The sequence below is a fragment of the Nycticebus coucang genome, chromosome 4 (genome assembly GCF_027406575.1).
Source record: "Nycticebus coucang isolate mNycCou1 chromosome 4, mNycCou1.pri, whole genome shotgun sequence".
Lineage (NCBI taxonomy): Eukaryota > Metazoa > Chordata > Mammalia > Primates > Lorisidae > Nycticebus > Nycticebus coucang.
The window spans coordinates 138,799,372-138,824,955 of NC_069783.1; the positions used below are offsets into that span (position 1 = coordinate 138,799,372).

Genomic DNA, 25,584 nt, shown 5'->3' on the forward strand with positions numbered 1-25,584 from the left:
TTGGACAACAGCCGTGGGCTACATGCCTGGGATGGAGGATCCAGAGAGTAACCCCAAAGTTCATTTTTTCTCAGATAAGCCAAGACTAGCTCTAGATCACTGGCCAAACATCTTTGGGTCCCAGAGTCACAGCGGGGAGTCCCTGTACCTTCAGGAAGACAACAAAGGTGCTGGTCCAACCCATGCTGGGTATTCAGAAGGAAGAGGAAATGATTGCAGCTTTTATCTGCAAGAAGGAGCAGGATTCTACCTCTGGACTCATTCCTTCAGCAGAAATAGGAAGAGGTCAAAAAAAAAAAGGAACCGGATAAAGTTCCTTCTGGGCACCAAAGACATTGAGACATTGGCCACCAAGACTACGCATACAGGAGTTGCATGAATAAATGAATGTTCTTATCTTTGCAAGGGTTCCAGCAAAGGCTAAACGTTAGCCAGCTGGTTGGAATGGTTAAGCTTGATTCAAGTGAACTTCCAGGTGCCCTCTGACATCCTTTTGTCCCAACAATTCTTAAACAGTCAACCACTCTACCTATAGAGCTGCCTTTTTCAGTCTTTGTCACAAAAACAACTCCTGGCTGTGAAGAATGGGAAAGAGGGGAGGCACCCTGACTGCTTTAGCCCCACGTTTGAGTCAAATGCAAGGTAATGAGACAGACGACCCTGTTTTTGTCCTAGAAACATATAGGGATATGTAGGATGCCATTTGTAGAGGAAGATCATTAGCAGTAGAGGGAGTTAAATTGTGGAGAGTATTATAGCTAGAAAAGCTTGTTCCCTCATTTTTGAAGTGAGGAAATCCGTTGAGTTGAACAGTGGAAAGGAGAAAAGGAATCACCATGATTTTATTTTTTTTTAATTTCTGAGGCCAGGCGCAGTGGCTCATGCCTGTAATCCCAGCACTCTGGGAGGCCAGGCAGGTGGATTGCTTGAGCTCAGGAGTTCAAGACCAGCCTAAGCCAGAGCGAGACCTCATTTCTAAAAATAGCTGGGCATTGTGGAGGATGTGTGTAGTCTCAGCTACTTGGGAGGCTGAAGTAAGAGAATCACTTGAACCCAGGAGTTTGAGGTTGCTGTGAGATATGACACCATGACACTCTACCGAGGGCAACAAAGTGAGACTCCATCTCAAAGGGGAAAAAAATTCTGTAGCAGGGTCTTTCTAGATATGCATATGTGTTGGTATAGGGAAGAAGGATAGCTTATCAGGAGTCTGTCTTTGACAAAGACATTTGGACTCAAACATCATTTTTTAAAAGGTAGAGGAAGCCTTCTTCCTGGTCAGACGTGAGTGCACAGGTGGGTAGATCCAGACAGCCTGCTGCACTGACATAAAACTAACTGGTAGTCCACCTCTAACACAGTGCAGCTGGGAACGGGCCCTCCAGGGTTTGGACGTCAAGAAAGTAGTTCCCAACCCCTGTATGGATATGGAACCTGTCAAAGGACGGTTTGCTTCTGGAATGCAGATTGCAGGTGCAACAAGCACAGTGGAGCACAGTGGCCTTTTGCTAATAAACTCGTCCTCTCTGGAGTGAGAGGGAGGGTGGCTTGTTGGTTATAGTGGCAATCAAATGTGTGCCCAGCATCTCCATTGCGTGGATGCCTGGATCAAGCTGCCTCTTGGGTATTCGGTTAATCAGTGGTAAACGGCGGGTAAGTTTAGCATTCCTGCTAAATGTGTCTGGCTTCAAAGATGTGTTCTCCTCAGAAGCTCAGCTTCTGTTTCATCCCAACACTTGGCTGCTGAGTTGTTCTGTGTTTCAATTCTGGGCTTTAAGTGGCAGCTGTGGATCCACTCCTACCACCCTGCCATGTGGTTTTGCTATAGATAGTGTAGTCTGCAGCTGGGTAAAGTCAAGAGGACGCAACAGTTTCTCAGACTGTTTTTCAGGAAAACTCAGCACGTTTGTATTGAGCATCTGCTGTATTCCCCCGGCATAGCTCTCACTACAAGAAGTGAATATAGTAATTCCTGGTGCTCTCCTCTTCCTTTCCCATCCCCTTTGATCACAGTGGACCTGCTCTAGTAGACCACAGGGAAGGCTTCATATGACTTTAGAGGTCTCAAAGGGATTAAAAACCAAAAGAAAATAGTTCCTTCTAAAGTGGCATAATCTGGGCACGGTGGCTCATGCTAGTAATCCTAGCACTCTGTGAGGCCAAGGTGGGTGGATTGCCTGAACTCATGAGTTCGAAACCAGCATGAGCAAGAGCGAGACTCCGTATCTACTAAAAATAGAAAAACTGCTGGGCGTGGTGGCTCTCACAACTGGGAGGTTGAGGTGGGTGGATTGCCTGACCAGCCTGAGCCAGAGCGAGACCTTGTCTGTAAAAATAGCCGGGTGTTGTGGCAGGCACCTATAGTCACAGCTACCTGGGAGGCTGAGACAAGAGAACTGTTTGAGCCCAAGAGTTTGAGGTTGCTGTGAGCCATGACACTACAGTATTCTGCCAAGGGTGACAAAGTGAGACTCTATTTAAAAAAAAAACAAAACAAAAACATACATATATAAATAAAGCATCATTATATTACCAGAAAATTCTGCTATCTTATGGTGGTTGCCAGGGACCAACATCTCCTGGTTCAGCTTGGTTTCACAGTGCCAACCCAAGTGGCCAAGAGCCTATTTCCATTAGCCTCATCTACTCATTCCTGACTTCAGCTTCCCTTTTAGGACTGTTTGCATGTGACCCTCTTAAAGCCAGTCTGTCCTCTAGTGATAGGCCTTAAGCCGACCGCTTTGGTCACAGTGCTGGACAGCTCACTATATACCAGGCAGGTCAGGACACCAGCATAGAACTTTGAAGTAGCTATGTTGGGAAAGGAAGGAAAATTTGCCTGATTGCACATTTCCCTTGAGAACCACCAACTATTGGGGCGGTGCCTGGCTCAAAGGAGAACCACCAACTATTGCTGTTAGCGGGAGAGTATTTCTTAAATAAGCTCCCCATTGGCGAGTTCTCTTATCAGCAGCTGCCATTCCAACTCATCAATATGGCAGAGAAATACATGAATGTTAATGGTGATAATGGAACCTATTGCCAAGTCCCAGGGATGTTCCCCAGGAACCATCAAAGAATCAGCCCAATGGTTAAGGGCCAAGTTTTGGTGGCATGTGATCCTGGGGTCAGAGTTTAGGCTCTATCACTTAGTAGTTGTCCGTGTGTTACTTAAACTCACCCAGGCTTTTGTTTCTTCATCTGTAAAATGGGCATAGTAATTCATAGGATGTAGGGAGTTGGGAGGGGATTCTGTGGAGTGGTACATGCTGTGCGCTGGGCCCTGGCACACCATCAGTGCCTGCTAAAGGTGAACCTTTATTAGGTCCAGCAGCATTCAAAATGCCATGCTAATTCAGGCTTTTTAAAACAAGTCTCATGCAGACATTACACAATACTCTCCAGTCTCTGACTGTTAGCAGTGGATCACACTATTATGCTATGACTATGTAATTTTAAAAGGAAGTAAAAATACCTGATAGTTTGTCAACCATATCTGGAATGAATTTAAGGGATGCCACTGGGGCACTGGAGCCTCAAGTGGGCCTTATCCTAAAAAGCTTCAGTTTCTGCTTCCTGATCCTTGACCTCCGTGAAGTTCAATGGCATACCTCCTTCCTGTGAAATTCGAGTCAAGATCCTTTTATTGGGCCACCTGATTTTATATCCTTCGACTTTTGGCTGCTGTGGAAGTGGCCTGAGATCTGCTCTTCCTAATCTGAGATACTCTGTGGCTCAAACTGATTGATGCGTGTGGGGAGTGGGCTGGAGCAACTCCAAGACGGCTGGATTGCCCCTTCTCCCAAGATAAACACAAATGGAGATCACTCCTGTTCTTCCTCTGTACGTGAACCTGGTGGAAGTTCCAAAATCAAACCAAAAGGACCACCATGAATAAGGGTTGACCATGCCCTTTTGACATGACATCATATTTTTGTTGTTGTTCTTCAAAAGGTCTAAACAGTTACTAAATCCAGTTATGCTGAAGGTAGAAAAGTTAACAAAATGGAACATATCCTAACAGGTACAAGGGGGATCCCTGGAGGCATTCCTTTTTGATCCGATCTGTATTCTGTCGTCCAGTTTGCTTTTGTTTACAGATGCTAAGCAGGCATTCTGCTGGCTGGAATCCTGTTGCTATCCTGGAGCCCCACTAACCATATTTTTAACCATGGTCCCTACAGCTGACTTGGGGCTGCAGGACATAGATTCAAACTACAAGTTACTAAGGCACAACAGTTGGCCTCTGGCCCTACCTAGCAGGAGCAGGATCTTAGGTCATCCCACCAGGTGGCTGGCCGAGGCCCCTCACCACTGCCTTGCAGACTGGGCTTTGCAGAGAAGCTGATTCGTGGACAGTGCCACCCTCCATCCAGAGCCACATGGCTCACGTGGTTGCAGCTGTTTTTTTGTTTTGTTTTGTTTTTTCTTGCTGGTGCATTGGCCGTGGATGCAGCTGTTTTTAAGCCAAGGAGGGGGCCCCTTCTAGGTGCAGCTGACCTGGGAGTGCTAGCCAGAGCGGCCAGAGGAGAGGCATGGGGGAAGGAGAGAGGTATCTTTTGTTGGCCGCGGGATCTCATCTCCTTTTGTCTTGTTTAGGTTTCTCCTCTGCCTCCTACTTAAAGGTCCATGTTAAAACCCACCACGGTGTTCCCCTTCCCCAGGTCTCCAGGCACCAGGAGCCCATCCCGAATGGGGGAGCAGCGTTCCACTGCACCAGGACCTATGGCAACAAAGGCAAGCGACCCCTTGCTCTGCACTTTGCTTCTCTGCGCAGACTGTGTTGTGGGGGCGCTGGGCCGGGTGTGGGGAGGCGGGAAGGCGGCCAGCTTTCTGGCTGCCTTGAGGAGGCTCAGAGATCTGAGTGGCAGTGGTGTCCAGCATAAAAGTCACAGTGGGTATCTCACTATAGGGCAGTAAGACTTTAGGGCACTGCCAAGGTCCTGCCCCCGCCTCCTCTTCCCCAGCTCTCCTCCCTTCCTGGCCAACCCCCACCGTTTGGAGCCCTGCAGGATGCCCCGGGCCCAGGGCGGAAGAGGAACCCTGCATGATGAGTCACTGTGGGCCTGTCCATTGCTGTAGCTTTGTAGGACAGCGTGGAGCTGGGGCTGAATGCTTTCTCTTCTTTCGACCGTGTGGGCCAGTGGGAGCCAACGGCTCACTCCTCCTGTGATAGGGGTGGTTGGTTGCTGTGAGCAGCCCTTTCTGGAGGGCCTCTGACTGCTGTTTGTGAGCTGCATGGGAGTAAGTGAGTTACCTCTGACTCAGACTTGGTTTGTGGACAGCTCCCTGGGCCCACCTTCACTTGTTGGTTCAGGTTGTTCTGTGGTGTGTCATGTTGTTGTCGCCTCGGGGATGAGGCCTGGAGCTTGGCAGATAGTAGAGATGACGAAGATGGCATGCTCCGCGCTCCCATCACAGACCTCCCTTCCCGGCATGGCTCTCTGGACCCAGGAAGGAAACTGCTGATTGGTAGAGGACTCCAGTGTGACGGGACAAGGTAGAACAGTCCGGGTCATCTCTTAGCCCAGCTTGTTCTGGGCCCTGGTTGGGGACACCCAGCCAACTGAGTTGTTCAGAGTTGCTTTTTATCTCTGTGCTTTGGCTGCTTGGCCCTGGAAGAGTTTTGGTAGAAGGAAGGCAGTAAGGGTGAGGCTTGCATTTGCAGCATTAGGAAAAGAATTGGCTTCTGTCTAAGCCCCTGGTAGCGTCTTCTGGGGTTGAGGACCTCATGGCTCTGGTCTGTCTGCCTTGCTAGGGTGTAGCTAGTCTGGTGCAGGAGATGAGGCCATCGATACATCTACTCGACATCATCAGAATAGCTGTTTTACTCCCAGAGGCACCCAAGACAGCGCCCAGGAGTTGGGGTCTTTGACTTGTTTTGGGCAGAAGCAGAGGAGGTCCCCTTTCTATACTCGTTCCTTGAAGCAGGCTGAGATGATGGTGAGCAATACATGTGCAGCTGCATAAAGAGGCCACAGCAGGGAAGGCTGGCAGCCCCAGGGCTCTGCTGTCTCACCTTGTAGGCACTCCTGGCTCCCACACTAACCAGCCAAACCTCGGTGTGGTCAGCCAGGGCAATGGCTGGCCATCGGCTGCCTTCCACAGGCCTGTGAGCTGGCACCTCATGACCCCTCTAGGAGGGGAAATCTCCGAGGCCTGGCCTCATGTCTCCATGTTTTGTTTTTTCTTAGAAGGCCAGAAGTGCTCACATCAGGATCCGATTGAAAGCTCCGACTCCTATGGGGACCTCTCGGATGCCAGTGACCTGAAGACACCAGAGAAGCAGAGTGCCAACGGCTCTTTCTCCTGTGACATGGCAGTCCCTAAAAACAAAATGGAATCTGACGGGGAGAAGAAGTACCCATGCCCTGAATGTGGCAGCTTCTTCCGCTCTAAGTCTTACTTGAACAAACATATCCAGAAGGTGCATGTCCGGGCCCTTGGGGGCCCCCTGGGGGACCTGGGCCCTGCCCTTGGCTCACCTTTCTCTCCCCAGCAGAACATGTCTCTCCTCGAGTCCTTTGGGTTTCAGATTGTTCAGTCGGCATTTGCATCATCTTTAGTAGATCCTGAGGTTGACCAGCAGCCCATGGGGCCTGAGGGGAAGTGAGGCAGATGCTGTGTCCCCACGGAAACAGCCATCGGGGACTGCTGAGAAATGCTGTGAATGCGGAAGGAAGTGATGTCTTTGGGTTCTGTAGCTAAGAGATTTTTATTCGTTTTTAACTCGCCCCATACCTCACCCCATCCTAACTCCCTCTCCACTATCCATTCCCCCAGTGGTCTTTAGAAATAGATTTTCATCTGATATTCTGCAGAAATATCAGTGAGACCTGAATGGGACAAGGGCAGAAAACACTACATAGGCCTCCAGGGCAACACCAGTACCAGTTTCCCTCATGGGTGGAAACTGGAATTCCTGGTGCTGCACAAGTCTTAGTAACTCCAATCCCAAACCCAAACCCCATGGCATTCTGGGACCTCAGTGAGTTTGGTCCCCTCTCACTTCTGATTCCTCATCCCCTCTTCTCCATATGCCTAAAAAAAAGAAAACCACAGTAGGGTCTCTACCCACTTAACACAATGTTGATGCCCAATTGTTTTTAAGGAAGCCAGAAGCCTACAGCATCCTATGGACCATGGGGTAAGTGTCCTCTAAGAGCCCCCCTGAACTCGGCCTTCAGCCAGGAGGGCCCCAGACCTTCCTAAGCCCTGCGTGGAGGAGTCTAGCTAGCATTTTGCTGCAAGGATGAGCTGAGCTATTGAGGACACCCCCAACCCCAAATTCCAGTTCTTACGTGATTTTAACCATTCAACTTGCTGTTGGGTTTTAATTCTCTAATTATTATTATTATTGTTATTATTTTTTAGGACCAGTTGTAGTGAATTGCTACTGAAAGCTACCCCAGGTGATACAGAGCTCTTTGTAAACCGCAGTCACACATTAGGGTTAGTATTAAACTTTGTTTAGATGTACCATAATTAACTTGGCTAGTTGATTGTTTGAAGTCTATGGAAGAAATAGTTTTATGCAAAATTTAAAAAAATGCCAGTCTGGTCAGGGAGTTAGAGGGTTTCATTGCTGTTGGGAACCAGGAAGGTGGAAGAATCAGGAGGTTGTGTACCTTAGTTGTGTCACACGTGAACAAGCCAGGTTGATCTTGTGATGTGAATTGATCTGATCAGACTGTATTAAAAATGTTAGTACGTTACTCTGCCTGCTCCTCTGAGTCTGGTTTTTCAGCTGAGGGGATCTTTGGGTCCCAGAAGTGTGCAGTCTATATACTTCAGTATCTGGTGTGGGAGTGGGAGCCAGGAGACCTCTCTTCCACTTGTTTATACCAGTTCTACTAGAATTGACAGGTGGATGTTCCTAGTGAAGACTTAGCAGCCAGGATTCATCCATTTGTTATAAAATATTCACCACTTGTGTGTCAGGCAGTTTCAGGTCCTAGGGATGCAGCCATATACCAGACATCCCTGTGAGAGATGGGCAATTTAAAGATGAGTTCACCCGGCTGAGCAAGAAAAAGACCCCTGGCTCGGTGCCCATAGCACAGTGGTTAAGGCGCCAGCCACATACACCCAGGCTGGTAGGTTCGAACCCAGCCCGGGACAGCTAAACAACAATGACAACTGTAACAAAAAATAGCTGGGCGTTGTGACAGGCTCCTGTAGTCCCAGCTACTTGGGAGGTTGAGGCAAGAGAATCACTTAAGCCCAAGAGTTTGAGGTTGCTGTGAGCTGTGATGTCATGGCACTCTACCGAGGGCGACATAACAAGACTGTCTCAAAAAAAAAAAAAAAAAAGACCCCATTTCTACAAAAAAATAGAAAAATTAGCCAGGTGTGGTGGCCCCACCTGTAGTCTCAGCTACTTGGGAGGCTGAGGCAAGAGGATCTTTCGAGTCCAAGAATTGAAGGTTGCAGTGAGCTATGATGATACCACTGCACTATTGCACAGGCAACAGAGTGAGACCCTGTCTCAAAAAAAAAAAATAATAATTCAGATGATGAGAAGTATAAGAAAGATAATTGGGGAAGGTTAATGGGACTATGACAGCAGGAGGGGAGGTAGGGTGGCTCAGGAAAGTGTGAGGTAGGGTTGGGACCCTGAGAAGGAAGACCTGAGCTGCAGGGGATCCAACATAGCAACTGGCTAGGACCTAAAGAGGGACGTGGGCAGGGAATCCTCATGGCCAAAAGGCTTTAAGAAGCTCAACAACTTGAATCTCCTTGCCCCATGTTGTTAAGTAAAAGGTATGCCATTAATGGTGAATATATGAAGAAAAGGGGGAAAGAGAACAGCAAGCAAGACATGTGGCTTTGGGACCACCACAGAATCTGCCAGTTGGTCATATTTGCCAGGTGTTAAAGCAGAGAGCCTGTCCTTGAACCAATGACTTGACTGGGCTGGCCTGATATTTTTTACCTGTTTCCCAGAAGCCTCTGAGTGTGTTCATAGACACATAGTTAGGAGGAGAGAGACCATAGTTAGGAGGAGAACAGCAGCAAGCAGGCTGCTGCCGTCTCCAAAGCACTACTGGCCTGGAGGCCTGAGCAGCAAGTGGAGGTACCCTGCCTGACCCACGACTCCCCATCTCCGTATACCCATGCCTTCTCCTCTTCACAGGGAGAAGGGCTATGCAGAACATGGTCCAGGGTACAGATCCTGAGCTTTGACTATTTAGCTCCACCATCTGCTCCTGCAAACCCCTGGACAAATCTCTGAGCCTTAGTTTCTTCATCAGGCCTTTTTATTTCCTTGAATTTTGTATTTAATTGTTTGAGTTTGAAGTTTTGTTTTTGTTTTGAGACAGAGTCTCACTTTGTCGCCCTCAGTACAGCAACTTCCAACTCTTGGTCTCAAGCGATCCTCTTAGCCAGGACTACAGGCGCCTGCCACAATGCCTGGCTATTTTTTTTTAGAGACAAGATCTCATTCTGGCTCAGGCTGGTCTCAAACTCATGAGCTCAGGCAATACACCCACCTTGGCCTCCCAAAGGTGTGAGACCAGTCATTCATCAGGTCTTTTGTGAAGACCACAAGAGACCATCCTGAGCCAATCCTCGCCTCTGAGTTTGGTTTCATTATTATCCCCCTCCTGCAGAAGAGGAAACAGGTTCAGGGAGGTGGGGCACAGTAGGCAGAGCCAGGATTCAAATTCAGGTTTGTCTTCAACTGAGTCTTTATTCCCAAGCTCCCAGTTTCTTTTTTTTTTTTTTGCAGTTTTTGGCCAGGGCTGGGTTTGAACCCGCCACCTCTGTCATATGGGGCCAGTGCCCTTCTCCTTTGAGCCACAGGCGCTGCCATGCTCCCAGTTTCTTTATGCACATGTAAATAGATAACATGCTTGGTGCAGAGACTTATCCTGCCAGGTCCTCAGGATGAGGGACTGAATAACACAGCACCAAAAAGGCCACCAAGGGTCAGAGTTGGTACTAGAGACCTTGTGTGAGTAAGCATGCTTTTCATACTTAGACTGACCCTCTGGGATGATCTGCATCCTGCCTGGAGCATCCCAGAACTGGCCTGACTGAAATGAAGGGGATTTGCCCCAGGAAAAGGAGACACTAGGAAACCAGTCCAGCCACAGCCTAAGAGCCTAGACTGAGAATAGGCCAAAACTTCGGCACTGCACCCACCTCTCTATGACAGTGATTACCTGTCTCTGTGGAGATGAGGAAGACTCCAGTGTACTCTGGCAAATATGGCTACAGAGAAATTTGACCATTGATAGCCAAGAGTAGGTAGGATCTGGAGAACTGGCTGGTTAGGGCTACGGCCTGTCTCAGGATATACTGCCTGAGACACTTTTTATGGTTCTGGCAATTCTCCAAGGCTAGACGTCCTTACCTATAAAGTGGGATGACACGAGGTTATAGTGAGGATTAATAATGTATACCAGGTGTTGGGTGCACAGTCAGGCTCCCCACGGGCGAGAATTAAGTTTAGCCCTTACCCTGGCTTTTTCTGTTCCTTCTTTCTGCTTTTCTCCTTTAATAGCCTTGGGGATCCCAAAAGACAACTCCCCACAGCAGCTTGCTGCCTCTGGATTTCCTGGGCTCCAGCCCCATGCTCCCTACTTGGTATTATCCAAGCACAAGATCTCCCCCACACACCTATATTTTTATTTTGCATGTATCAGGGCTTTATGCCAACCTTGTCCCATCCACTTCCTAACAATGACCATAATAATGACACATGCTGTGTTGACTGAGTGGCAGGCACTCTCTAAACGCTTTACTCATTTTTTGTTGTTGTTGCAGTTTGGCTGGGGCCAGGTTCGAACCCACCACCCTTGGTATATGGGGCTGGTGCCCTACCCACTGAGATATTGGCACTACCCTTTTTTTTTTCTTTGCTTTCCCCATATTAATTCAGTTGGCCTTCACATATGCGCAGAAGTAGCCACTATTTTTACAATAAAGCAACTTGTCCCACACACAGTTGTAGTGATGCAATGAGGATCTGACCCTAGTGGCTTAGGCCCAAGCATCTGTCTCTTTTTTTTTTATTTTGGCCAGGGCTAGGTTTGAACCCACCACCTCTGGCATATGGGACCTGCACCCTACTCCTTGAGCCACAGGCACTGCCCGCATCTGTCTCTTTACTACCACCCTGTATTGGGGACTATCATAGCTAGGCCACACGTGTCCTGTCCAACCAGCACTCTGATGCTCAGCTCCTCCTGTTCTTTTTTTTTTTTTGAGACAAGAGTCTTACTCTGTCACCATGGGTAGAGTGCTATGGTGTCATAGCTCACAGCAACCTTAGGCTTCTTAGTTTGAGCAATCCTCTTGTATCAGCCTCCTGAGTAGCTGGGACTACAGGTACACACCATCACATCCAGCTAGGTTTTCTTTGTTTTTTTTAGACTTTTAGAGACAGTCTTACTTTGTCGCCCTCAGTAGAGAGCTGTGGCTTTACAGCTCACAGCAACCTCCAGCTCTTGGACTTAGGCAATTCTCTTGCCTCAGCCTCCCGAGTAGCTTGGGACTATAGATGCCCAACACAATGCCCGGCTATTTTTTGTTGCAATTTGGCTGGGCCAGGTTCGAACCTGCCACCCTTGATATATGGGGCCGGCTTCCTACTCACTGAGCCACAGGCGCCGCCCAGATTTTCTATTTTTTAAGTGGAAATGGGATCTCACTCTTGCTCAAGCTGTTTAAACTCCCGCACTCAAATGATCTGCCAGACTTGGCCTCCCAAGGATTAAAGGTGTGAGCCACTGCACCCAACCAAAATTTTCTTCTTTTTTGTTTGTTTGTTTTGAGACAGAGTCACAGTCACCCTGGGGTTGAGTGCCATGGCATTATTGCTCACAGCAACCTTAAACTCTTGCCTCAGCCTCCCGAGTAGCTAGGACTATAGGTGCCTGCCACAACACCCATCTATTTTTAGAGACAGGGGAGGAGGAGTCTCAGTCTTGCTCAGGCTGGTCTCAAACTCTGAACTCATGAACTCAAGCCATCTGCCCACCTTAGCCTCCCAGAGTGCTAGGATTACAGGCATGAGCCACCACGCTGGGCCCCAAATTCCCATTCTTAATATATCCCATTCTATTCCCAGCCCCTGTGCTTTTACCCACAGAACACCTTCTCCCCGGAAGTCTCTTCCTCGGCAGCTCTGTACATCTCACTCTAACCCTTTATCACAGGCCTCTATAACACTGCTGTCCTCTAACCGTCGACAGCACTAAATCTGCCCCTTCACTGTGCTCTGGTGGTCTTGAGACAGCAAACCAGTGCATACCCAGCACCACCAACTTTTTAACCGGGTGACCTTTGGCAGGTGTGTCTCTGTTTCCTCAAGTGGAAAATGAAGTTAACAGTTCTTATTCTCAGGACTTCTGTGAGGATTAAGCAAGCTGATAATCTGTTAAAGCACATTAGGAAACACTTAAGACACTCCCTTTTCGTTTACCTGTGTGAATCTCTGACCAGACTACATCCTTATTCTTTTTTTTTTTTAAACAGTTGTTACTTTTTGTTTGTTTGTTTATTTATTTATTTATTTATTTTTGCAGTTTTTGGCCGGGGCTGGGTTTGAACCCTCCACCTCCGGCATATGGGGACGGCACCCTACTCCTTTGAGCCACAAGCGCCACCCTGCATCCTTATTCTTAAGGAGAGAGTGAACAAGAGCAGGGCTCAGCAAATGTTCTGTAAAGGGCCAGTGGGTAAATATTTTTGGTCTCTGTCACAGTTACTCCCCTCTGTAGTTGTAGTGCAAGAACAGCCAGACACAGATCATACAAATGGGCATGGCTGTGTCCTGATAAAATTTCTTTGATGGGTATACAATTTTTATGTTAAAAAATATCATTATACTTTTGATTGTTAGCAACCATTTAAAAATATCAACGTTCTTAGCTTGCAGGCTGTACACACATGGGAGGGTTGGTTTTGGCCCGTAGGCTGCTGTTTGCCAATCACCGCAACAAGGCCAGCTTCTCTTCCTCCTCCTCTGGGCCCTCTTCTGGTTTTGGATCTTGAATTTCTCTCTGATTCAGTCGCAACCTCCCGCAGGCTCATGGTACATGTGAGTTAAATGGATCTGACACCCAGAGCTTGTGATTTCTCAGTCTGCCAATCAATCCATCAATCCACACAGAATGCAACCCCACATCCCCCAACCAAGGTCGTTCTGAGGAACTCCAAATCCACATAAAGAAGGGTCCGGTGTGCTTAGAACAAGAACTACCTGTGCTTGTGTAGAACTATCCACGTTCTACCCTGTTTTCGGGTCATTTTGTTTTCGTTTGTCTTCTTTTGGGGGCAGAGGAGGAGGAAGAACAGAAGGAACAGGGTAGGAAGAGAGCTGGCAGAAGGAAGCAGTAAAAGAAGTGGTGAGTGAAGCCATCGACAGATCCTATTACTCTCTGCCTCTGTTTTCTGCCTTTCCTGAAAAACTTGTTTTCTGAGGCAACAGAGACAAGTGAGGGCTGATAGTGTGGGCAGTGAATTCAGAATTTCACTGTGCTCCTGCAGGAGGAAATTCCACAACCATGCCCTCTGCCCTCACCCTAAAGGGACCTAAAACTCACCCTAAAGTTACTACCAGTCTCACAAGTCCCTCTCGGCCCTAGAAGGAAGCAGGCTGGCAGAGTCCCTCCTATTTACATAATCATGCCTGGCCCTTGTGCACAGGCTGCAGTGTCTCCAGAATTCTCTTTCTTACCAACCCCACCTGTCCCCTCTGTCTCCCATGGCCATCCTCCCTCCTCTGCACCTCCTCAAAAATGGTAGGTGACTATTAGATGATATGAAATGGTTCTCAGTGGGGAAAGGGGAAGGCAGAATGATTAATGTCTGCATCTGTGTCTCTTGCTAAACTACTGTGAAAGGAAATACCAAGTATTTATCTAAGAGACTTAATCTGTCTTAACAAAACAAGTTTCCTTTGAGGACAGAGCAGTCCAGAGGTAGGAGTGCCTGAATAAAGCTTTTTATTGCTATGAATTGGCACTTCACCAAAATAACTTATTTTTCCTTCATGGAAGAGTCTGCTGCCCACCAAAATCTGGTGCCCTACTCCACGGCCAGTCCATACCAGGCAAAGGTCAAAGCCTGTGGCAACAGTGAAGAGGGGCCTGAATGATCCCTCCTTTAAGGCCATTCTCTTCTGATTTTCTCCACTTCCAAGTCAAAATATGTGCCGTGAGCCTGCTGCATGTTTTGGTATCCATGTTAAGAAGTACAAACTCAGGACTCAGCGCCCGTAGCTCAGTGGTTAGGGCGCCGGCCACATACGCCAGGGTTGGCAGGTTTGAACCCAGCCTGGGCCTAGTAAACAACAACGGCAACAACAATAACAACTACAACAAAAAAAGCCAGTTGTTGTGGTGGGCGCCTGTAGTCCCAGCTACATGGGAGGCTGAGGCAAGAGAATTGCTTAAACCCAAAGGGTTGGAGGTTGCTATGAGCTGTGACACCACGGCCCTCTACCAAGGGTGACATAGTGAGACTCTGTCTAAAAAAGAACTCAGGCTGGGTGCAATGGCTCACGCCTGTAATCCTAGCACTCTGGGAGTCCAAGGCGGGTGGATTGCTTGAGCTCAGGAGTTCAAGACCAGTCTCAGCCAGAGTGAGATCCTGTCTCTACTAAAAATAGAAAAAAACCCAGCTGGGCATTATGGTGGGCACCTGTAGTCACAGCTACTCAGGAGGCTGAGGCAAGAGGATCACTTGAGCCCAAAAGTTTGAGGTTGTTGCGAGCTATGACGCTATATCACTCTACAGAGGGTGACAGAGTGAGATTCTGTCTCAAAAAAAAAAAAAGATATTCAAACTCCTTGAACAGTGGAGCCTGTGTTTTATTTATTTTAAAAAAGCTTTTCTTTGATTGATAGGCTGGGCACGGTGGCTCACACCTGTAATCCTAGCACTTGGGAGGCCGAGGAGGGTGAATTGCCTGAGTTCACAGGTTCGAGACCAGCCTGAGCCAGAGTGAGACCTCGTCTCTAAAACTAGCCAGGCATTGTGGCGGGTGCCTGTAGTTCTAGCTACTTGGGAAACTGAGGCAAAAGAATCGCTTGAGCCCAAGAATTTGAGGTTACTGTGAGCTATGACATTACAGCACTTTACAGAGGGCAAGAAAGTGAGACTGTGTCTCAAAAAAAATGCTTTTCTGTGGTTGATGATATGATAAACTACTTGCTTATTTATTCAGTTTCCTCTACCTTGAAAGTCCTTATCTTTTATCTCTCCGAGGAACTCTTATTCTCTTATTCAGAAGATCAGATCAGATTGTCCCTGTCTGCAAAGCTTTCCCTGACCCTTCCTTAAGACAGCTTGTATGTATTAGATCATCACTACTGTACCAGCAACCCTATGGGGGGATGCCTGTAATCCTAGCATTCTGGGAGACTGAGGCAGAATGGATTCCTTGAGCTCGAGAAATTGTGACCACCCTAAGCAAGAACAAGACCTTGTCTCCACTAAAAATAGAAAAAACTATCCCGGCATTGTGGCAGGTGCCTGTAAGTCCCAGCTATTCGGGAGGCTGAGGCAAGAGGATCTCTTGAGCCCAAGAGTTTGAGATTGCAGTGAGCTATGACACCAGGACACTCTTACCAGGGGCAACAAAATGAGACTCTGTATCAAAAACAAACAATAAAACCCTATGGGGTTGGTACTACAGTAGAATCTCTGTAAGTTGACCACCCAAGAGACTGTAACAAACTGGTCAGCATAAGGAACTAGGCCTACTGTACTAATACGTACATGTGGTATATGTGTGGGTCTGTGAACATCTGGTCACCTTAAGGAGGTGGTCTACTTTGGAGGTTCCACTGTATTTTTATTTTATTTTATTCTGAGACCCAGTGTCACACAGCTGTGAAGTGGCAGAGCCAGGACGAATTCTGAACTGACTCTGGAGCCCAGGACTCCATCGCTGTGTCTTCCTCTGTGCCACTTCCCTATTCTGCACATATTTCCAATTCTCCATGAGTTGTTTATGGATCTCCCTTCCCATGTGGACCCAGGTTTCTTTGCAAATGGAGTTCATTCAAAGATAATTTATCTCTGTATTTCTGCCGGTCACTAATTCAGATACTCTTTCTGAATGGTTAACTGTGTGCTAAGAAAGGCTTAATTCCTGCTGTCAAGGAGCTTCAGCATAGTACAGGACATGGGACAAACATGTAAATAAATGTCTGTAATACAAGAGAAAATGTGAGGCTCAGCGCCTGTAGCTCAGCATTAGGGCGCCAGCCACATACACCAGAGCTGGAAAGTTCGAATCCAACCCGGGCCTGCCAAACGACAATGACAACCACAACCAAAAAATAGCTGGATGTTGTGGCGGGCACCTGTAGTCCCAGCTACTTGGGAGGCTGAGGTAAGAGAATTGCTTAAGCCCAAGAGTTGGAGATTGCTGTGAGCTGTGATGCCACAGCACCCTACCCAGGGCGATAGCTTGAGACTCTGTCTCAAAAACAAAAGGAAAGAAAGAAAGAAAAAAGAGAAAATGTGACAGGAATGGTGAGGAAAAATAAGTGCTCCTGTGATTTGGAGAAAGATGAGAGGTCAGTCCAGTGTGAGAAGGCTGTGGCAGAGTAGGACACTGCAGCATGCTTTGGACTTAGATGTGTAGAGATTGGTGTGGGAGGAGCAGGGAGTAGGATCACAGAAAGGAGGACATGGCAGACGTGCCCTGGAAGTCCAAATGCCAGTGGACGTTCAAAGTGATGAATCCTTTCATGTCACTAAGGGAGAAAAAGGCCATTTCAGATTGTGTAGAAGATACTGTCATCAGGCCATGAAGAAGAATTCAACAGGACAGACCGTGCTCCAGTGTGGAGGCCAGTTTAGGTGGGAATGTAGTGAAACCAGAGGCCAGGATGATGGTGGCTTGCCCTCATTCCAGGCTGCATTTCACAAAAACACAGCCCCATACCTCAGAATCCTCTTGCAAGACCTGGGCCAGAGCTCAGGAAGAAGGGCTAAGACAGGTCACTGGGTAAAGGTGGAAACCCAGGATGGGGAGACATCCCCACTACCAGGGGCCCCTTCTCAGGGCTCATCTCAACACGTTATGAGAACATTTTTATTTATTTAGAGACAGAGTCTCACTTTGTCGCCCTTGGTAGTGTGCCATGGCGTCATAGCTTACAGCAACCTTAAGCTCTTGGGCTCAAGAGATCCTCTTGCCTCAGCCTACTGAGTTGCTGAGTCAAAAGGTTCCTGGCTATTTTTTTAGAGAGGGGGTCTTGCTTTTGCTTAGGCTGGTCTTGAGCTCCTCAGCTCAAGCAATCCACCCACCTTGGCCTCCCAGAGTGCTAGGATTTTGTGTGTGAGCCAGTGTGACCTACTCTATGAGAACATTTTTAAATGCTTTCAACTGTGTAAATAGACAAGAGGCACCTAAGAATCTCAAATAGGCTTTGCCTATGGAAGCCACATTCCCTGCAGCTTTCATATTTCCTTTAGCCCTTGTTTAATTAATGTCAGTGGCCTGATCATCTGCCTCCAGGCCTCCTGCTTTATGGGATCATCCTTCTCATTGATTCTGAAATTAGAATGGCTTTGGCCCTCTGCCATAAAGAGTGGGAAGTATCCCCTCCAACATTTCCCAGGAGTCTAAGGGGCTCTTTTTCTTTCTTTTTTTTTTTTTTTTTTATAATAGATGCGTTTTATTTTTATTTTTTTTGGCCGGGGCTGGGTTTGAACCCGCCACCTCCGGCATATGGGACCGGCGCCCTACCCGCTGAGCCACAGGCGCCGCCCTCTCTTTTTCTTTCTTTCCCTTACCTTCCCCTTCCCCTTCCTTTCTCTCTCCTCCTTCCCTCCCTCCCTCCCTTTCTTTCTTTTTTTTTGAGATAGTACTTTATTGCCCAGGCGGTCGCAACACAGGCTAGATTGCCATAGCATCAGCCTAGCTCACAGCAACCTCCCGGGCTCAGCTCCTGAGTAGGTGAACTACAGGTGCCCACCACTATGCCTGGCTAATTTTTCTATTTTTAGTAGAGATGGCGTCTCACTCTTGCTCAGGCTGGTCTCAAACTCCTGAGCTCAAGGGATCCTCCTGCCCCAGTCTCCCAAAGTTCTAGGATTATAGGTATGAGCCACCTCGCCCAGCTTGAGAGGCTCATTTTCCCTCGCACCTTCATCTTCTCTCTCACTTTAGTGGAATCTCACTGTCATGTAAAGATGGCCCCTTCTCTCTACTGACATTAGCCCAGATATGGAACCCCCAATTTTTTCATTTATTTTTCCAAAATCACTGTGTGTTCAGATGTTTACTCAGATTTGGGGATAAGCAGTCATATCAGACACTGGTCTAGTCCTTTATCATTCTTGCCAGAGGGAACACATCCCCAGGAAGGCTGCTTCTCACTCTCCCTGGCCACCTCCTCTACTTCCTGGCCCTGACATTTCCTCCATCCTGAGCTTACCCCCACTTCCATACCCTCAGAGACTCAAAATACCCCTCATTATATTTTGCAGAGTACGTATCCCTTTTTCTATTTGTTTGTTTATTTTGAGACAGAGTTTCATTTTGTCAACCTGGTAGAGTGCTGTGGCATCATAGCTCACAACAACCTCTAACTCATGGGCTCAAGTGATTCTCTTGCCTCAACTTCCCAAGTAGCTGGGACTACAGGCACCTACCACAGTGCCTGGCTATTTTTTGTTGCAGTTGTCACTATTGTTTAGCCGGTTCGAACCTGCCAGCCTCAGTGTATGTGGCTGGCACTGTTAACCACTGTGCTGCGGGTGCTGAGACTTAATCCATATTATTTGAGATACTTGTCATTACCTTTTTCTCCTCAAATGCCACTTGTTCTCACCCTGCCACGATCTTATTTGCCTGTAGCTTTGGTGCGATTCTCCAACATTACTCACATAGACCTCACAAAATCCTGCCAGACTTAGAATTACTGTGTGATGTACACTTACCTTTGAACAACAAGGGTTTGAACTGCACAGGTCTATTTATACATGGACTTTTTTCTTTTCTTTTTAAGTGACAAGAGTCTTACTTTGTCGCCCTCAGTGAAGTGCTGTGGCATCACAGCTCACAGCAACCTCCAGCTCTTGGGCTTAGACGACTCTCTTGCTTCAGCCTTCCAAGTAGCTGGGACTACAGGCGCCCGCCAGAACGCCTGGCTATTTTTTTTGTTGCAGTTTGGCCAGAGCCTAGTTTGAACCCGCCACCCTTGGTATATGGGGCTGGTGCCCTACTCACTGAGCCACAGGCGCCGTCTTACATGGATTTTTTTCAATAAAAGTTATAGTGAGTGTGCCTGTCTTTCCTTCTCCTCTCTCTCTTCCACCTCTGCCACTCCTGAAATAGCAAGAGCAATTCCTTCTCTTCCTCCTCAGCCTTCTCAATATGAAGATGACACAGATCTTCATTTCTTCATTCAATAAATGTATTTTTCTTCCTTATGATTTCTTTTTTTTGAGACAGAGTCTCACTTTTGTTGCCCTCGGTAGGGTGCTGTGGCATCACAGCTCACAGCAACCTCAAACTCTTGGACTTATGTGATTCTCTTGCCTCAGCCTCCCAAGGAGCTGGGACTACAGGCACCTGCCACAATGCCTGGGTATTTTTTTAGAGACAGGTCTCGCTCTGGCTCAGGGTGGTCTCGAACCTGTGAGCTTGGGCAATCCACCTGCCTTGGCCTCCCAGAGAGCTAGGATTACAGGTGTGAACTGCAGTGCCTAGCTTACTTATCCCTTTTTTTTTTTAACTCTCAATTATCAGGAGGAATAGGAATTCACTTTTCTTTTCACGTCAAATGGATTATCAAGGTTATTTCTTGAACAAAGACAATTTCTTAAGAGGAATTCTGTAGCTAGCTTTTAATATAACAATCCTTCTCTTCTCTCACTCTAATAATGACAGAGAAAGTTTCTCATCTTCATGATCGTGACAGATGCAGTCACCTCCACTTCGCAGATAAGAAAATTGAGGCTTAATAGCCAGGTGTTGTGGCGGATGCCTGTAGTTCCAGCTACTTGGAAGGCTGAGGCAAGAGAATCGTTTAAGCCCAAGAGTTTGAGGTTGCTGTGAGCTATGACATTACAGTACTCTACTGAGGGTGACATAATGAGACTGTGTCAAAATAAAAAAAAAGAAAGAAAATTGAGGCTTGGAGAAAAAGAAAGAAAGAAAATTGAGGCTTGGAGATCTAGCGCAAAACAAAAAGCCTGAGATTTAGAGAGCCAAAGATGGCTGCGCCCAGGAGAGTTGAACAAAGATTGCAGTGAATCCTAGGCATAGCTAAAGAAAATCAGAGGCGGCAGCATCTCCTGAGAGGAGAGCATAAGGCTCAAGAAAAATTAACCAGCTTCCAGAAACAGAAAGGAGTTTACCTGAATATGGATCAGTATATATTGACTTAATGCTGCTCTCTGTGGCCTCATAGCAGTCCTTTTTTTTTTGACAGAATCTCATTTTGTCACCCTCAGTAGAGTGCTGTAGTGTCATAGCTCACAGCAACCTCAAACTCTTGGGCTCAAGTGATTCTCTTGTCTTTTTTTTTGTAGAGACAGAGTCTCACTGTACCACCCTCGGGTGGAGTGCCTGGGCTTATGTGATTCTCTTGCCTCAGCCTCCCAAGCAACTGGGACTACAGGTGCCCGCCACAACGCCCGGCTATTTTTTTTGTTGCAGTTTGGCCAGGGCTGGGTTTGAACCCATATGGGGCCCATGCCCTACTTACTGAGCCACAGGCGCCGCCCAGCAGTCTTTTTCGACGGTGTTGAATGTGACAAAAGCTCATATTGCCACTGGTTTACCAATGGCAGTGCTTCCATTTCTTACAACAGATACAGCTTACAGAAGTTTTGTAACTTTACCTTTGACTACAGGTGAACTGAACTGTGAAACCTGTACTGTAACATGGAGTGGACTGACTGATCTTGTTTTTGGTGGTCTGTATCCTGTTTTCTTGGCTATACCAGTGAATGCTGGCCTAGCAGTCAGGTATCAATCAGCTCTGCTACCAGAGAAAGGAAACATCTTCACATACTAGATTAGAATTTCTAAGCTTGTCTTTAGAAAGATGTTATTTCCCATTTTGCTCCAGACTCTGTTTACAGCATACCTTGGATCTAGACAATATAAACTACTTATAAAGTGCCTTCAATTTCCTGAACCTGGCCTAGAAATTCACTGATTTTAAGCAAATGTGTATATACACAAAAGAAAAAAAAGGCTCGGCGCCTGTGGCTCAAGTGGCTAAGGCACCAGCCACATACACCTGAGCTGGCGGGTTTGAATCCAGGCCAGGCCCGCCAAACAACAATGACATCTGCAACCAAAAAAAAAAAAAAAATAGCTGGGCATTGTGGCAGGTGCCTGTAGTCCCAGCTACTTGGGAGGCAAGGCAGGAGAATCGCTTGAGCCCAGGAGTTGGAGGTTGCTGTGAGCTGTGATGCCACGGCACTCTACCCAGGGTGACAGCTTGAGGCTCTGTCTCAAAAAAAAAAAAGAAAAAAGTTTGACACTTAGAGTCAGAAGATCTTGGTTCCAAGCTCATTCTCACTATCATATATGCTTATAATAGAACTTTTTGAAAAATAATTTGTTAGAATTTATCAAGAGTCCTAAAAATCTTCATATCCCTTATACCAGCAATTCTTTTTTTTTTTAGAGACAAAAAAGTCTCACTTTATCACTCTCAGTAGAGTGTCATGGCATCACAGCTCACAGTAACCTCCAACTCCTGGGTTTAGGCGATTCTCTTGCCTCAGCCTCCCGAGTAGCTGGGACTACAGGCGCCTACCACAACGCCCAGCTATATTTTTGTTGCAGTTTGGTCAGGACTGGGTTTGAACCCACCACCCTCTGTATATGGGGCTGGCGCCCTACTCACTGAGCCACATGCACTGCCCCCTTATACAAGCAATTCTACACGTAGGGAGATATTTCACAAAGTCATGCTAAAAAGCTTATACAAAAATGTATGTAAAATATGGAAGCAGGCTAAATGGCTGGCTAATATGCAATCATTTAAAAATAATGATTACAAAAATGTTTAGTGCCCTCAGTGGGAGAGGGAAGTGAATACATATATCAAAGTGTTTATGGGTGGCTTATACCTGTAATACTAGCACTCTGAGAGGCAGAGGCGGTGGATCACTTGAGCTCAGGAGTTTGAGAACAACTTGAGAAAGAGGGAGACCTGGTCTCTACTTAAAAAAAAAAAAAGATCCCAGCCCCGGCCAAAAAACCACAAAAAAAAAAAAAAGATCTAAGTGTTGTGGCGGGTTCCTGTAATCCCAGCTACTTAGGAGGCTGAGGCAAGGGGATTGCTTGAGCCCAAGAGTTTGAGGTTGTTATGACTATGATGCTATAATATTCTACTCAGGGAAACAAAGTGAGATAGGAAAATAAAAGTTATGAGCCAGGAATAGTGGCATCTGAGGTCCCAGCTACTTGGGAGGCTGAGGTGGGAAGATTGCTTAAGCCTAGAGTTTGAGGCCAACCTGGACAATATAGTCAGACCCCATCTCTAAAAAAAAGGTGGGTTAGAAAACAGCATGTAATAAAGAACAAAATAACCTAGGTGGTAAAATCTGAACAATGTTAAAAAGATGCATGAGAAAAAGACTGGAATTGGCAACTGGTTTATTGGCATGAATCATCCTACATAAACATGAAGCATTTTCTTTTTTTTTTTTTTTTGAGACAGAGTCTCACTTTGTTACCCTCAGTAGAGTGCTGCATCACAGCTCACAGCAATCTACAGCTCTTGGGCTTAGGCGATTCTCTTGCCTCAGCCTCCCGAGTAGCTGGGATTATAGGTGAACATGAAACATTTTCAATAGCTGTCCTCAGTGACACCATGCCAAACCCCTCTTTCCCACTGAGAAAAAGATGGGTGCCATAGACACAGCTACTTTCAAGAATTAGAACAGTCTCCGCCTGGTATTTAAGATTCATTTACACAACTCAGCCTCTGTAGCTCAAGCATCTAAGGCGCCAGCCTCATACACTAGAGCTGGCAGATTTGATCCAGTCTGGGCCTGCCAAACAGTGACAGCTACAACCAAAAAATAGCCGGGCGTTGTGGCGGGCACCTGTAGTCCCAGCTACTTGGGAGGCTGAGGCAAGAGAATCCCTTAAAACCCAGGAGTTGGAGGTTGCTGTGAGTGGTGCTGCCAAAGCACTCTACCCAGGGCAACAGCTTGAGGCTCTGTCTCAAAAATAAATAAATAAATAAATAAATAAATAAAAAGATTCATTTACAGACGTTCATCTCAAGCTCCCCTTCAAGGCTCTTGAGCTGCCCCTACCAGGGAAGCTAGACCTGGCCATGGTCCTGGTGGCTTGAGTAAAGGGTAAGGGAAGATGATTTGTCCTGCACCACTTTTCCACCTGTCCTCTCTGCTGGCAGAGTTAGGGATGGGCAGGCAGAGGTCATCCTGACAGCCTTGGGGAAGTGGTAGTCTCTCTGTGGGTCCATGCTGCTCTTCAAGACTAGCTGGCTATTGTCTTCCTCTATGTAGTGGCATCCCCAAACTGGTTCTCTTGTGCAGAACCCTCCTGAATCTCAGCTTCCTTACTGGGATAATGGAAAGAATACAAACTACCTTATATGGGTGATGGTGAAAACAGAAAGAATAAGATAATGTGGCAATGTGGGAGGCTAAGCAGGAAGAATTGCTTGAGCTCAGGAGTTCGAGACCTGCCTGAGCAAGTGTGAGACCCCGACTCCTAAAAAAATGGAAAAACCCAGCCGGGCGTGGCGGTGAGCACCTGTAATCCCAGTGGCTTCCAGAAGCCGAGGCAGCGGGATGCCCACAGCCTGAGTCTAAGGTTGCAGGGAGCTATGATGCCATTGCACTCTGCTCAGGGTCAACAACAATAAAAAAAGATAATGTGAAAATATTATCAACTGTAAAGCACTATGCAAATGTTTATTATTGTTATTCCTTTGAGGAGCCTATTATTTCAAATACCCACTATTATTTGAAATGGATACTTTCATTTGGAGATCAAATAAAGTATTACTTCACTAATTAGGTCCTAAACTTAATAGGTGATTTTTCCCTCACACCTGCTCTTTGCCCAGTCTTCCTTGTCTCAGCAAAGGGCAACTCCATTCTTCCAGTGATTCAGGCCAAAAACTTTAGAGGTAGTCTTGGTCCCCTTCTTCTCACCCTTCATCCAATCTATCAGCAGACCCTGCTGGCTAGACCTTTACATCATATCTGCAAAGTCAGCCATGTCTGTCTTCCTACTTTTACTACCATCCCATCCAAGCCACCTCACCTCTCTCTTGTAGCCACTCTCCAAATGGTCTCCCTTCCCCACTGTGGCCTCCTGAGCCCAGTCTCCAAGGGCAGCCACAGGGAAACTTTTCAAATGTAAATTACTTTGAGGTCTAAACCCTCTAATGGCTTTCCACTTCACTCAAAGAGATTTTGCCAAGGTATACAAAACTCTTTGTGATCTGGATCTGGCCCTTTGTTCCCTCTCTGACCTTGCTCTGACCACTCTGTCTCTCACCTAACCAGCTTGGCCACAATTGTTCTCCTCACTCTTCCTCCAACAAGCCAAGCATGCTCCTGCCTCAGGGCCTTTGCACTTTCTAGTCCCTCTGCCTGAAATACTTTCTCTAGCAGCCTGACCACCAAATTTAAAACAACAAATTTCTGTGCTGTCCTTTTTTCCCTGGGTTACTGTTTTTTTTTTTTGTTTGTTTGTTTGTTTTTGAGACAGAGTTTCACTGCGATGCCCTGGGTGGAATGCCATGGTGTTACAGCTCACAGCAACCTCAAACTCTTGGGCTTAAGTGATTCTCTTGCCTCAGCCTCCCAAGTGTTTGGGACTACCAGGCACCTGCCACAACGCCCGGCTATTTTTTTGTTTCAGTTGTCATTGTTTAGCTAGCCTGGGCTGGGTTTGAACCCACCAGCCTTGGTGCATGTGGCCAGCGCTGTAACTACTGTACTACAGGCACCAAGCCCTGGCTATTTTACTGTTGCAGTTTTCATTGTTGTTTTAGCTGGCCCAGGCCAGGCTGGGTTCGAACCCACCAGCCTCAGTGTATGTAGCTGGTGCCCTAACTACAGGTGCCGTCACTGTTCTTCTTAGCACTTAGTACCCTTGACATCTACTCATTTATGGTCTGCCTTCCCCCATTTGCATGCAGGACTTTGCCTATTATTACATCCCCAGCACCCAGCACAGAAATGAATTCCTTCTAAAATTTTTTTTTAAGTTTTATTTATTTAGAGACAGAGTCTCACTTTTTTTTTTTTTTTTGAGACAGAGTTTTACTTTGTTGCCCCTGATGGAGTGCCCTAGCATCATAGCTCACAGCAACCTCAAACTCTTGGGCTCAAGTGATTCTCTTGCCTCTTAGCCTCCCAAGCAGCTGGGACTACAGGCACCACCACCATGCCTGGCTTTTTTTGTTGTTGTTGTTGCAGTTGTCATCGTTGTTTTAGCTGGCCCAGGCTGGGTTTGAACCTGCCAGCCTCAGCATAGGTGGCCAGCCCCCTACCTACTGAGCTACAGGCGCTGCCTGGTAACGTTTTCTTTTGAAACAGAGTCTCACTCTGTCACCCTGGGTAGAGTGCCCTGGCACCATCATAGCTCAACAGCAA

At 47.0% G+C, this 25,584-nt stretch overlaps 1 protein-coding gene and 1 pseudogene across 3 annotated transcripts in view; both read left to right on the top strand.

The window, feature by feature from the left end:
* The window catches only part of PATZ1 (POZ/BTB and AT hook containing zinc finger 1), a 20,334-nt gene extending 12,619 nt beyond the window's left edge, over positions 1-7,715 (top strand). Inside the window, exons 4-5 of one of the 3 annotated variants that reach the window (XM_053586902.1) lie at positions 4,600-4,737; positions 6,195-7,715. In XM_053586902.1, the coding sequence (XP_053442877.1) occupies positions 4,600-4,737; positions 6,195-6,613 (557 nt within the window). In that variant the 3' untranslated portion in view covers positions 6,614-7,715. The other 2 variants (XM_053586899.1, XM_053586900.1) reach the window with 2 other exon arrangements.
* LOC128584470 (transmembrane protein 126A-like) lies at positions 7,143-21,160 on the top strand (annotated as a pseudogene).
* The last annotated feature ends 4,424 nt before the right edge of the window (positions 21,161-25,584 follow it).